The 12,386-nt window shown below is 36.4% G+C and overlaps 1 protein-coding gene across 1 annotated transcript; it reads right to left on the bottom strand.

Moving 5' to 3' along the window:
• Nucleotides 1-9,417: 9,417 nt before the first annotated feature.
• LOC747129 (olfactory receptor 1165-like) lies at nucleotides 9,418-10,368 on the bottom strand. The gene has a single exon (XM_001155994.3). It carries the CDS (start codon nucleotides 10,366-10,368, stop codon nucleotides 9,418-9,420), a length of 951 nt encoding a protein of 316 aa, XP_001155994.3.
• Between the last annotated feature and the right edge of the window lie 2,018 nt (nucleotides 10,369-12,386).

Genomic DNA, 12,386 nt, shown 5'->3' with positions numbered 1-12,386 from the left:
CAATTCAGAGACTGTATGTCACATGTGTGCCAAAGCTCCCACAGGATAAGGCAAGGCTTTGTTGGGTTCATCACACCTGATGAACATCTGTGTGATGTTGTTCATCACACCTGATGAACATCTGTGAGATGTTCATCACACAGGATGAACATCTGTGTGATGTTCATCACACCGGATGAACATCTGTGTGATGTTCATCACACCGGATGAACATCTGTGTGATGTACATCACACCGGATGAACATCTGTGTGATGTTCATCACACCGGATGAACATCTGTGTGATGTTCATCAACATCATATCCACATATAGACAGTTTGTACCTTCCATTCTCTTTCCTTTACTCCCACACCTAGCTGTTCATCCACAAAAAATACGCTACGTGCCAAACGCTGTCCCAAGAACTGTGTGCATGGAATCTAACTGCAACGCTTTCTTAAAAATGTGGATTTTTCTAAGTGCTGCCAAGGAATCCACATTTCTTTCATTCTTTTAGATTATTTTAATTGAAATATAACTTAAATGCTACGAAGTGCACAATTAAGAGTTCAACTCAATAAAGTGAACAAACTTGTACATAAACCAACAAGTTTAACATACTAGTTATTATCAAATATTACCCAGCAGCACATACTATGCCTCCTCCCAGTCAGTAAACTTCAAGGGTGACAACTATTCTGACATATTGATATAGATTAATTTTGTGTGTTTATGAATTTATATTAATAAAATAATATTATTTATACACATCAATATTTGCTTTTTCTTTTTTAACAGTATGACAATAAAATTCCATGATATTATTCAGAGTATGGGTTATTACATCACCATTCACTAAAAAACAAAGCATAACAAAAACAAATGAAAATAAACAAAGTGAAGCAAACCATGTTGCTAATCTAGAAAATAAAAAGGAATCTACAAAAAGAAAACCTACAGAAAACATTCTAAATATGAAATAAAAATTATTTCCTTGTGAAGTTAAGACCTCAAGGATTCCCAAATTTACTCTTTAGTCAACATAATACAGAGATGCCTAGCAAGTTAACCAAGACAAGACAAACCAGTAAAAGGTATATCATTTAGAACAACACAAAAAGTTTACATTTAATTGAAGAGAATATGATGCATATGTTGAAAACTCAAAATAATCGACAAATAAGTTATAACATTAATACGATATTCTAATAGAATTATCAGAAGCAAAATCAATATAAAAATAAATTGTATTAAAATCTAAAAATAACATATATCACAACTGACATGAAAATGGCATGAAAAACTTCAAGCACTCAGTGATTTATTTAACAAAATATGTGCAAGAACTTTACAGAAAAAAAGAGATGCAACAATTTTTATAAAAATTGAAGTAAATCTAAATAAAAAGAAAGATATAGAAAGTTCATGGTTTGGAAAACCCAGTGATGCAAACTTGCTATTTTTTTCCCAAGTAAATCTATCCGGTTATAATTCAACCCTAAGTCCACAAAGACTATGCTAAATTTTTTTTAGAAAAGTGAAAGCCCATCACTGATACCCTTTCTTCCAGTTGATCACATTGGCTACTGAGGTTTGTGCATTCATCACATAGTTCTTGTGCCATGGCTTTCAGCTCCATCAGGTCCTCTAAGGATCTTTCTGCATGAAATGAAGTGAGAAGAGCAGTTTAGAGATAAAAGAATAAAAAGAAACGAACAAAGCCTCCAATAAATATGGGACTATGTGAAAAGACCAAATCTACGTCTGATTGGTGTACCTGAAAGTGATGGGGAGAATGGAACCAAGTTGGAAAACATTCTGCAGGATGTTATCCAGGAGAACTTCCCCAATCTAGCAAGGCAGGCCAACATGAAAATTCAGGAAATACAGAGAACGCCACAAAGATATCCTCAAAAAGAGCAACTCCAAGACACATAATTGTCAGATTCAGCAAAGTTGAAATGAAGGAAAAAAAGTTAAGGGCAGCCAGAAAGAAAGGTCAGGTTACCCACAAAGGGAAGCCCATCAGACTAACAAGATGATCACTGGGCAGAAACTCTACAAGCCAGAAGAGAGTAGGGGCCAATATTCAACATTCTTAAAGGAAAGAATTTTCAACCCAGAATTTCATATCCAGTCAAACTAAGCTTCATAAGTGAAAGAGAAATAAAATCTTTTACAGACAAGCAAATGCTGAGATATTTTGTCACCACCAGGCCTGCCCTAAAAGAGCTCCTGAAGGAAGCACTAAACATGGAAAGGAACAACCAGTACCAACCACTTTAAAAACAAGCCAAATTGTAAAGACCATCAAGGCTAGGAAGAAACTGCATCAACTAACAAGCAAAATAATCAGGTAACATCATAATGACAGGATCAAATTCAAACATAACAATATTAATCTTAAATGTAAATGGGCTAAATGCTCCAATTAAAAGGCACAGACTGGCAAATTGGATAAAGAGTCAAGACCGATCAGTGTGCTGTATTCGGAAAACCCATCTCACGTGCAGAGACACACATAGGCTCAAAATAAAGGGATGGAGGAAGATCTACCAAGCAAATGGAAAACAAAAAAAGGCAGGGGTTGCAATCCTAGTCTCTGATAAAACAGACTTTAAACCAACAAAGATCAAAAGAGACAAAGAAGGCCATTACATAATGGCAAAGGGATCAATTCAACAAGAAGAGCTAACTTTCCTAAATAAATAGGCACCCAATACAGGAGCACCCAGATTCATAAAGCAAGTCCTTAGTGACCTACAAAGAGACTCAGACTCCCACACAATAATAATGGGAGACTTTAACACCACACTGTCAACATTAGACAGATCAACGAGACAGAAAGTTAACAAGGATATCCAGGAATTGAACTCATCTCTGCACCAAGCAGACCTAATAGACATCTACAGAACACTCCACCCCAAATCAACAGAATATACATTCTTTTCAGCACCACACCACACCTACTCCAAAATTGACCACATACTTGGAAGTAAAGCACTCCTCAGCAAATGTAAAACAACAGAAATGATAACAAACTATCTCTCAGACCACAGTGCAATCAAACTAGAACTCAGGATTAAGAAACTCACTCAAAACTGCTCAACTACATGGAAACTGAACATCTGCTCCTGAATGACTACTGGGTACAAAACGAAATGAAGGCAGAAATAAAGATGTTCTTTGAAACCAATGAGAACAAAGACAAAACATACCAGAATCTCTGGGACACATTCAAAGCAGTGTGTAGAGGGAAATTTATAGCACTAAATGCCCACAAGAGAAAGCAGGAAATATCTAAAATTGACACCCTAACATCACAATTAAAAGAACTAGAAAAGCAAGAGCAAACACATTCAAAAGCTATCAGAAGGCAAGAAGTAATTAAGATCAGAGCAGAATCAAAGGAAATAGAGACACAAAAATCCCTTCAAAAAATCAATGAATCCAGGAGCTTATTTTTTGAAAAGACCAACAAAATCGATAGACCACTAGCAAGACTAATAAAGAAGAAAAGAGAGGAATCAAATAGACACAATAAAAAATGACAAAGGGGATATCACCACTGATCCAACAGAAATATAAACTACCATCAGAGAATACTATCAACACCTCTATGCAAATAAACTAGAAAATCTAGAAGAAATGGATAAATTCCTCGACACATACACCCTCCTAAGACTAAACCAGGAAGAAGTTGAATATCTGAATAGACCAATAACAGGCTCTGAAATTGAGGCAATAATTAATAGCTTACCAACCAAAAACAGTCCAGGACCAGATGGATTCACAGCCGAATTCTACCAGAGGTACAAGGAGGAGCTGGTACCATTCCTTCTGAAACTATACCAATCAATAAAAAAAGAGGGAATCCTCCCTAACTCATTTTATGAGGCCAGCATCATCCTGATACCAAACCCTGGCAGAGACACAACAAAAAAAGAGAATTTTAGACCAATATCCTTGATGAACATTGATGCAAAAATCCTCAATAAGATACAGGCAAACTGAATCCAGCAGCACATCAAAAAGCTTATCCACCATGTTCAAGTGGGCTTCATCCCTGGGATGCAAGGCTGGTTCAACATATGAAAATCAGTAAACGTAATCCAGCATATAAACAGAACCAATGACAAAAACCACATGATTATCTCAATAGATGCAGAAAAGGCCTTTGACAAAATTGAACAGCCCTTCATGCTAAAAACTCTCAATAAATTAGGTATTGATGGGACGTATCTCAAAATAATAAGAGCTATCTATGACAAACCCACAGCCAATATCATACTGAATGGACAAAAACTGGAAGCATTCCCTTTGAAAACTGGGCACAAGACAGGGATGCCCTCTCTCACCACTCCTATTCAACATAGTGTTTAAAGTTCTGTCCAGGGCAATCAGGCAGGAGAAGGAAATAAAGGGCATTCAATCAGGAAAGGAGGAAGTCAAATTGTCTCTTTTTGCAGATGACATGATTGTATATTTAGAAAACCCTATTGTCTCAGCCCAAAATCTCCTTAAGCTGAAAAGCAACTTCAGCAAATTCTCAGGATACAAAATCAATGTGCAAAAATCACAAGCATTCTTATACAACAATAACAGACAAACAGAGAGCCAAATCATGAGTGAACTCCCATTCACAATTGCTTCAAAGAGAATAAAATACCTAGGAATCCAACTTACAAGGGAATTGAAGGGCCTCTTCAAGGAGAACTACAAACCACTGCTCAAGGAAATAAAAAAGGATACAAACAAATGGAAGAACATTCTGTGCTCATGGATAGGAAGAATCAATATCGTAAAAATGGCCATACTGCCCAAGGTAATTTACAGATTCAATGCCATCCCCATCAAGCTACCAATGATTTTCTTCACAGAATTGGAAAAAACTACTTGAAAATTCATATGGAACTAAAAAGAGCCCGCATTGCCAAGTCAATCCTAAGCCAAAAGAACAAAGCTGGAGGCATCACACTAGCTGACTTCAAACTATACTACAAGGCTACAGTAACGAAAACAGCATGACACTGGTAACAAAACAGAGATATAGACCAATGGAACAAAAGACAGCCCTCAGAAACAATGCCACATGTCTACAACTATCTGATCTTTGACAAAGCTGACAAAAACAAGAAATGGAGAAAGGATTCCCTATTTGATAAATGATGCTGGGAAAACTGGCTAGCCATATATAGAAAGCTGAAACTGGATCCCTTCCTTACACCTTATACAAAAATTAATTCAAGATGAATTAAAGACTTACATGTTAGACCTAAAACCATAAAAACCCTAGAAGAAAACCTAGGCAATACCATTCAGGACATAGGCATGGGCAAAGACTTCATGTCTAAAACACCAAAAGCAATGGCAACAAAAGCCAAAATTGACAAATGGGATCTAATTAAACTAAAGAGCTTCTGCACAGCAAAAGAAACTACTATCAGAGTGAACAGGCAACCTATAGAATGGGAAAAAATTTTTGCAATCTACTCATCTGACAAAGGGCTAATATCCAGAATCTACAATGAACACCAACAAATTTACAAGAAAAAAACAAACAACCCCATCAAAAAGTGGGCGAAGGATATGAACAGACACTTCTCAAAAGAAGACATTTATGCAGCCAAAAAACACATGAAAAAATGCTCATCATCACTGGCCATCAGAGAAACGCAAATCAAAACCACAATGAGATACCATCTCACACCAGTTAGAATGGCAATCATTAAAAAGTCAGGAAACAACAAGTGCTCAAGAGGATGTGGAGAAATAGGAATACTTTTGCACTGTTGGTGGGAATGTAAACTACTTCAACCATTGTGGAAGTTGGTGTGGCGATTCCTCAGGGATCTAGAACTAGAAATACCATTTGACCCAGCTATCCCATTACTGGGTATATATCCAAAGGTTTACAAATCATGCTGCTGTAAAGACACATGCACACGTATATTTATTGTGGCACTATTCACAATAGCAAAGACTTGGAACCAACCCAAATGCCCAACAATGATAGACTGGATTGAGAAAATGTGCCACATATACACCATGGAATACTATGCAGCCATAAAAAATGATGAGTTCATGTCCTTTGTAGGGACATAGATGAAGCTGGAAGCCATCATTCTCAGCAAACTATCACAAGGACAGAAAAGCAAACACGCATGTTCTCACTCATAGGTGGGAACTGAACAATGAGAACACATGGACACAGGAAGGGGAACATCACACACCGGGGACTGTTGTGGGGTGGGAGGAGGGGGGAGGGTTAGCATTAGGAGATATACCTAACGCTAAATGACGAGTTAATGGGTGCAGCACACCAACAGGGCACACGTATACATATGTAACAAACCTGCACGTAGTGCACATGTACCCTAAAACTTAAAGTATATAAAAAAAAAAACAAACCTGGTGGTGGGATGTAACAGGACAAACGTTAAAAAAAAAAAAAAAAAAAGAAACGTGAAAGCCCAAAGTATCTCAATTACACTATAAGAAAAAATAATTAGTTTTCACCCTGATGAAAGAAATTGTAGATGCCACAAACAAATGAAAAAAAAAATCCCATATGCTCACAGATTGGAAGAATCAATATTGTGGAAACAGCCATACTGCCTAAAACAATATACAGATTCAATGCAATTCCTATCAAAATACAATGTCATTTTTCACAGAATTAGAAAAAACAATCCTAAAATTCATATGGAACTAAAAAAACAGCCTGAATAGCCAAAGCAATCCTAAACAAAAAGAAAAAATCTGGAAGCATCACATTATCCAACTTCAAATTATTCTACAAGGCTATAGTAACAAAAACAGCATGGTGCTAATATAAAAGTAGACACAGACTGATGGAATAGAATAGGAACTCTGAAATAAGAGCAAATCCCCACAACGAACAGATCTTCAACAAAACAGACAAAATCATACACTGGGGAAAGTACTTCCTAGTCAATAAATGATAATGGAAAAATTGGTTAACAAAAGGCAGAAGAATGAAACTGGATTCCTAGTTCTCGCTATATAAAAAATGACCTCAAGAGGGATTAAAGACTTAAATCTAAATTCTGAAGCCATAAAAATTCTAGAAGTTAACATAAGAGAAACTCTTCTGGACATTGGCCTAGGCAAAAAATTTATGACTATGACCCCCAAAGCAAATGCAACTAAAACAAAAATAAATAAATGAGACTTAATTAAACTAAAATGCTTTGACACAGCAAGAGAAATAATCAACGGAATAAATAGACAACCTACAGAATGGGAGAAAATACTTGTAAATTTTACATCTGACAAAGGACTAATACCAGCATCTACAAAGAATTCAAACAAATCAGCAAGAAAAAAAATAATCCCAGTAAACCTGGGCAAATGATGTGAATAGCCATTTCTCAAAAGAAGATATGCAAACAGCCAACTAGCATATTAAAAAATTTCAACACTGCTAATCATCAAAGCAAAGCAAGTTAAAACCACAATGTGATATCACCTTACCCCAGCCAGAATGGTCATTATGAAAAAGTCAAAAACAATAGGTGTTGGTGCAGATGAGGTGAAAATGGAACATACACACTGTTGGTGGGAATGTAAATTGGTACAACCTTTATGAAAAACAGTATGGAGATTTTGCAAAGAACTAAAAGTAGATGTACCATTTGATCCAGCAGTCCCACTACTGAGTATCTACCCAAAACGAATAAGTCATTATACAAAAAAGACACTTGCATTGTGTATGTTTATCACAGTACAATTCACAATTGCAAAGATATGGAATCAACCTAAATGCCCATCAACCGATGAATGGGTAAAGAAAATGTGGTATATGTATGTATGAGTAGGTTTGTGTGTGAGTGTGTATGTGTATGTATATATATACACACACATATAGGTGTGTATATATATACATACACATACACCACATGTATATCATATATTTCATATATGTATACCATATATATACCATGTGTATTGCACGTATGTGTGTGTGTATATATATGTATGAGTAGGGGTGTGTGATGTGTGTGTGTGTTTGTGTATATATATTATATGTATATGTATAAAAGTCCTTGAAGATCCATGTTACCAATCCCCCTTCAAGGAAGATCTTACTCTCCAGGTTGTCAACTTGTGTATAAATATATACTATACACACATACACCATACCACATTTGTATATATACCACATTTGTGTGTGTGTATATATATTTTATATATATATACACATACATTTTATATATATACATATATATGATATATATATACATATATTTTATATATATACCTACATATTATATATATAATGTTTTTTTTTCTGGGACGGCCCTCAGGTTATAGGTGAGGAAACTGAGATCTAGGACCAGAAGGGCCATGTCTGGGGTCACTCATGATAGTGGGTTTACGTGTGCTCTTCAAAAAGATATGTTCAAGTCCTAGCCCTGGCACCTGGAATGTGACCTTGTTCAGAAAAAAGAGTTTGCAGATGTTATCAAATTAAGACATGGCCGTAATGGATTTGGGCAGGCCCTATAAATCCAGTGATGGGTGCCCATTTAGAAAGGAGAGTGGGATTTGGAGAGTGACACAAACACAGGGAAGAAGACCCTGTGGAGATAGAGGTAGGTGGAGATAGGGTGCTGCTACCCCCAGCCGAGGTAAGCCTCTGGTCACCAGGGGTGGAAGAGGTAGGAAAAGGAGCTTCCCTGGAGTCTCTGCAGGGAGTGTGGCCCTGCCCACACCTTGAATATGACCTTCCAGCCTCCAGAACTGTAAAGGAGTCAATTTCAGTAATGAATATAAGTATTGTTAGAAATAAATTGAACTTTTTGTTGATATTCAGCATTATTTCAACTTTTATTGGATTATGATATATTACATTGTTACTCAAAAATGAGTGATGACTATAAATATAGTAGCTAGTATCTCCTAGCTTAAAATAAGGTAATATCTTTCATAATGTAAACCCCAAGGTCCCATCTGGCCTAGAATAAAATGTTAAGGTGAAGCAAAAACTTGTACTTTACAAAACTTGCTAAGTCAAAATAGTTGGTTATGAGGCCTTTAATATTGATCCAGTAACTCCCTACAGGCAGTTATTACTTCTAGTTGCTGCACTTTTTTAAAGCATAGCTTAAAATAAACCAGAAAATTTGTAGTGAGTCCTTTGAAATAGATTTCTTCCTCTTAATCCTCACATCCAGTGTCTGGTGGGAAGACTGAAATAAATTTCTTTCTGAAATCTCCTGAAAAGGGGTAAAACAGAATGCATTACATTGTTACAAACTAGAGATAATGGTAAGGCATCTTGAACATTGAAAAATGTGACGTATCCAATATGTAATGGACTTCAAACACAGTCATATATTTAAATATAAACTCTCATCAATCATGTATATGAAAAAAATGGACATAGGACACATAAACAAACATTTATTTGAATTATTTTGAGTGAGAAGGTGATTGGGAGTTTATCAACTTCCTGACAGTCTCTTTTACATCTTTGTTCCTAAGGCTGTAGATCAGGGGATTCAGCATAGGGATTATGACTGTAAAAAGTACAGTAGCCACTTTGACCAGGAGCCATGAGCTTTTGGAGTTGGGCACACAGTAAAGGAGCAGGATGACCCCATGGAAAATGGAGATGGTGGTCAGGTGGGAGGCACAGGTGGAGATGGCCTTTTGGGGTCCACCCATAGAAGGCATCTTGATGACAGTGGCAACTATGAAGACATAGGAGGCAAGGATGGCCAGGAGGCTACAAGCTTCACTGAATATAGAAATGACTAAACACGCCATCTGGCTGAAGTAGGGATCAGAGCAGGATAGAGAAAGAATGGCAGAGTACTCACAGCCAAAGTGATTTATGATGTTAGATCCACAGTAGGATAACACCAAAAGAGAATATGTGAGTGTCAGGGAACAGAGTCCACCCCATGTGTAAGTTCCAGCTACCAGGAGAGCACAGAGCTTAGGAGACATAGCCACTGTGTAGAGCAGGGGGTTACAAACAGCCATAAACAAGTCATAAGCCATCACCGCTAACATGAACATTTCTGTGATTACAAATGCACAACCAAAGAAAAATTGTACCATGCATCCTTTGAAGGAGATAGCTCTGTCTTCCACAACCAAAGTCTCTAACAGTTTGGGTGTAAATACATTGGAATAACAAGTATCCAAAAAGGATAGATGACTGAGGAAAAAGTACATGGGGGTATGGAGCTTAGGATTGATTCTTACAACCACAATTATGCCCAGGTTTCCCACCAGAGCGACAGTGTAGGTGGTCAAGAACACCAGGAAGAGGGGCGCCTGGAGGTGTGGATATTCTGAGAAACCCAACAGAATGAATGTGGTCACAGAGCTCTGGTTTCCCTCTTCTGGTACCATGGCCCTTCACTAAAAGAGAGAGAGAGACAGAAAAAGGTGATGGAGACAGAAAGAGAGAAAAATAAAGAAAAATTAAATTAGTTGTAACAACAGAAGTTGAGAAGGTAGGGTAGGAGGAACCCAGAAGAGGCTTGATGTAAAGGAGTGAAGACAAATGTGGTTAGTGTGTATTCAAGGCCTTCGACTTCACTAAGAGTCTTACTTGATAATTTATAGTCTTTTTGATTAGGGAAAAATAGTTTTGTCTTTCAGCACTTTTGTTCCCTCATCTGGAAAACAAGAAAAAATAGTAATTATCAATATTATTGTACACAAGCTGTATGTAAATTTATATGATACAGCAATGAATTCTCATGGTAAAACATAATTATATGACAACAAAGGAAACATATCAGCAAAATCAAAAAAGTGTTGAGCAGATTATAGTAGTCATATGATCGTGGCAAAAGAGTCCTTTGAAAGAATAAACATACATAAAAACATAATACTAAAATTTGGCTGGGGGGCGTATTGTGTCTTGTCAGATGGTCACAGTTCTGTATTGATACATTACATTTTTACCTGTTCCAAGTTTATCTCATTATGATGGATATATAGAACATCTACTTAAGAGAATCTTTAAGTGGTCTGATTAAAAATTCCACTAATAATATGTTCCCTCAATTATATAGCCATCATATAGTTATTTATCACCATTACTTTCAGTGACAAAAACTACAATTACTTTTGCACCAATCTAATATAAGGCTCAAAACACTCAATGTTATAAAACCGCTTCCTGAGAATGTGCTTTGTAGATATTCTTAAAAGTTTCAATAGATTATCTTCTGTTAGTTATGCAGCCTGTTTGCAGCACATATTGTAGGACACAAAAATTTCTCTATTTTTTAGCAATTATAAACCACAAAATTTATACTACAGTCATACATTGCTCAACAATGAGTGCATATTCTAGGAAATGTGCCATTGGGTGATTTCATCTTTGTGTGAACATCATGGAGTATACTTACACAAACCTAGATGGTATAGCCTATTGTAGAGACCTGACAACTTTTACACAATAGTATTTGCATATCTAAACATAGAAAAGGTACAGTAAAATATATGGAATAAAAGATAAAAAATGGTACTTCTGTATAAGGCACTTAATATGAATGAAGCTTGCAGGAGCTACTCTGTAGGAGTCAGGAAGCAGACAGTGGGTGAATATGAAGGCCTAGAATGTTATGTACACTACTGTAGAATTTATCAACACTGTACACTTTGGCTATCCAAAATTTATTTTTAAAAATTTCTTTCTCCAATAATAAAATAACCTTTGCCTACTATACCATTTTTACTTTATAAATTCTTTAATTTGACCTTTCGGTAATAATTCTTACCTTAAAAAATAACACATTGTATAGCTGCACAAACATATTTTTCTTTATATCCTTGTTTCATTTATTTTATTTTTTTATTTTTAATATTATACTTTAAGTTTTAGGGTACATGTGCACAACGTGCAGGTTTGTAACATATGTATACATGTGCCATGTTGGTGTGCTGCACCCATTAACTCGTCATTTAGCATTAGGTATATCTCCTAATGCTATCCCTCCCTCTTCCCCCTACCCCCCAACAGTCCCAACAGTCCCTGGTGTGTGATGTTCCCCTTCCTGTGTCCATGTGTTCTCATTGTTCAATTCCCACCTATGAGCGAGAACATGCAGTGTTTGTTTTATTGTCCTTGCGATAGTTTGCTGAGAAGGATGGTTTCCAGCTTCATCCCTGTCCCTACAAAGGACATGAACTCATCATTTTTATGGCTGCATAGTATTCCATGGTGTATGTGTGCCACATTTTCTTAATCCAGTCTATCATTGTTGGACATTTGGATTGGTTCCAAATCTATGCTATTGTGAATAGTGCCACAATAAACATACGTGTGCACGTGTCTTTATAGCAGCATGTTTTATAATCCTTTGGGTATATACCCAGTAATGGGATGGCTGGGTCAAATGGTATTTCTAGTTCTA

This window comes from Pan troglodytes, chromosome 9 (genome assembly GCF_028858775.2).
Source record: "Pan troglodytes isolate AG18354 chromosome 9, NHGRI_mPanTro3-v2.0_pri, whole genome shotgun sequence".
In the NCBI taxonomy this organism is placed as follows: Eukaryota; Metazoa; Chordata; class Mammalia; order Primates; family Hominidae; genus Pan; species Pan troglodytes.
The sequence above is the reverse complement of the archived record's forward strand: the minus strand, read 5'-3'. Positions and strand labels throughout refer to the sequence as shown.

What these genes read in the sequence shown, in the direction of transcription:
- LOC747129 (XM_001155994.3), bottom strand. Translation starts at nt 10,368, where the DNA reads ATGGTACCAGAAGAGGGAAACCAGAGCTCTGTGACCACATTCATTCTG.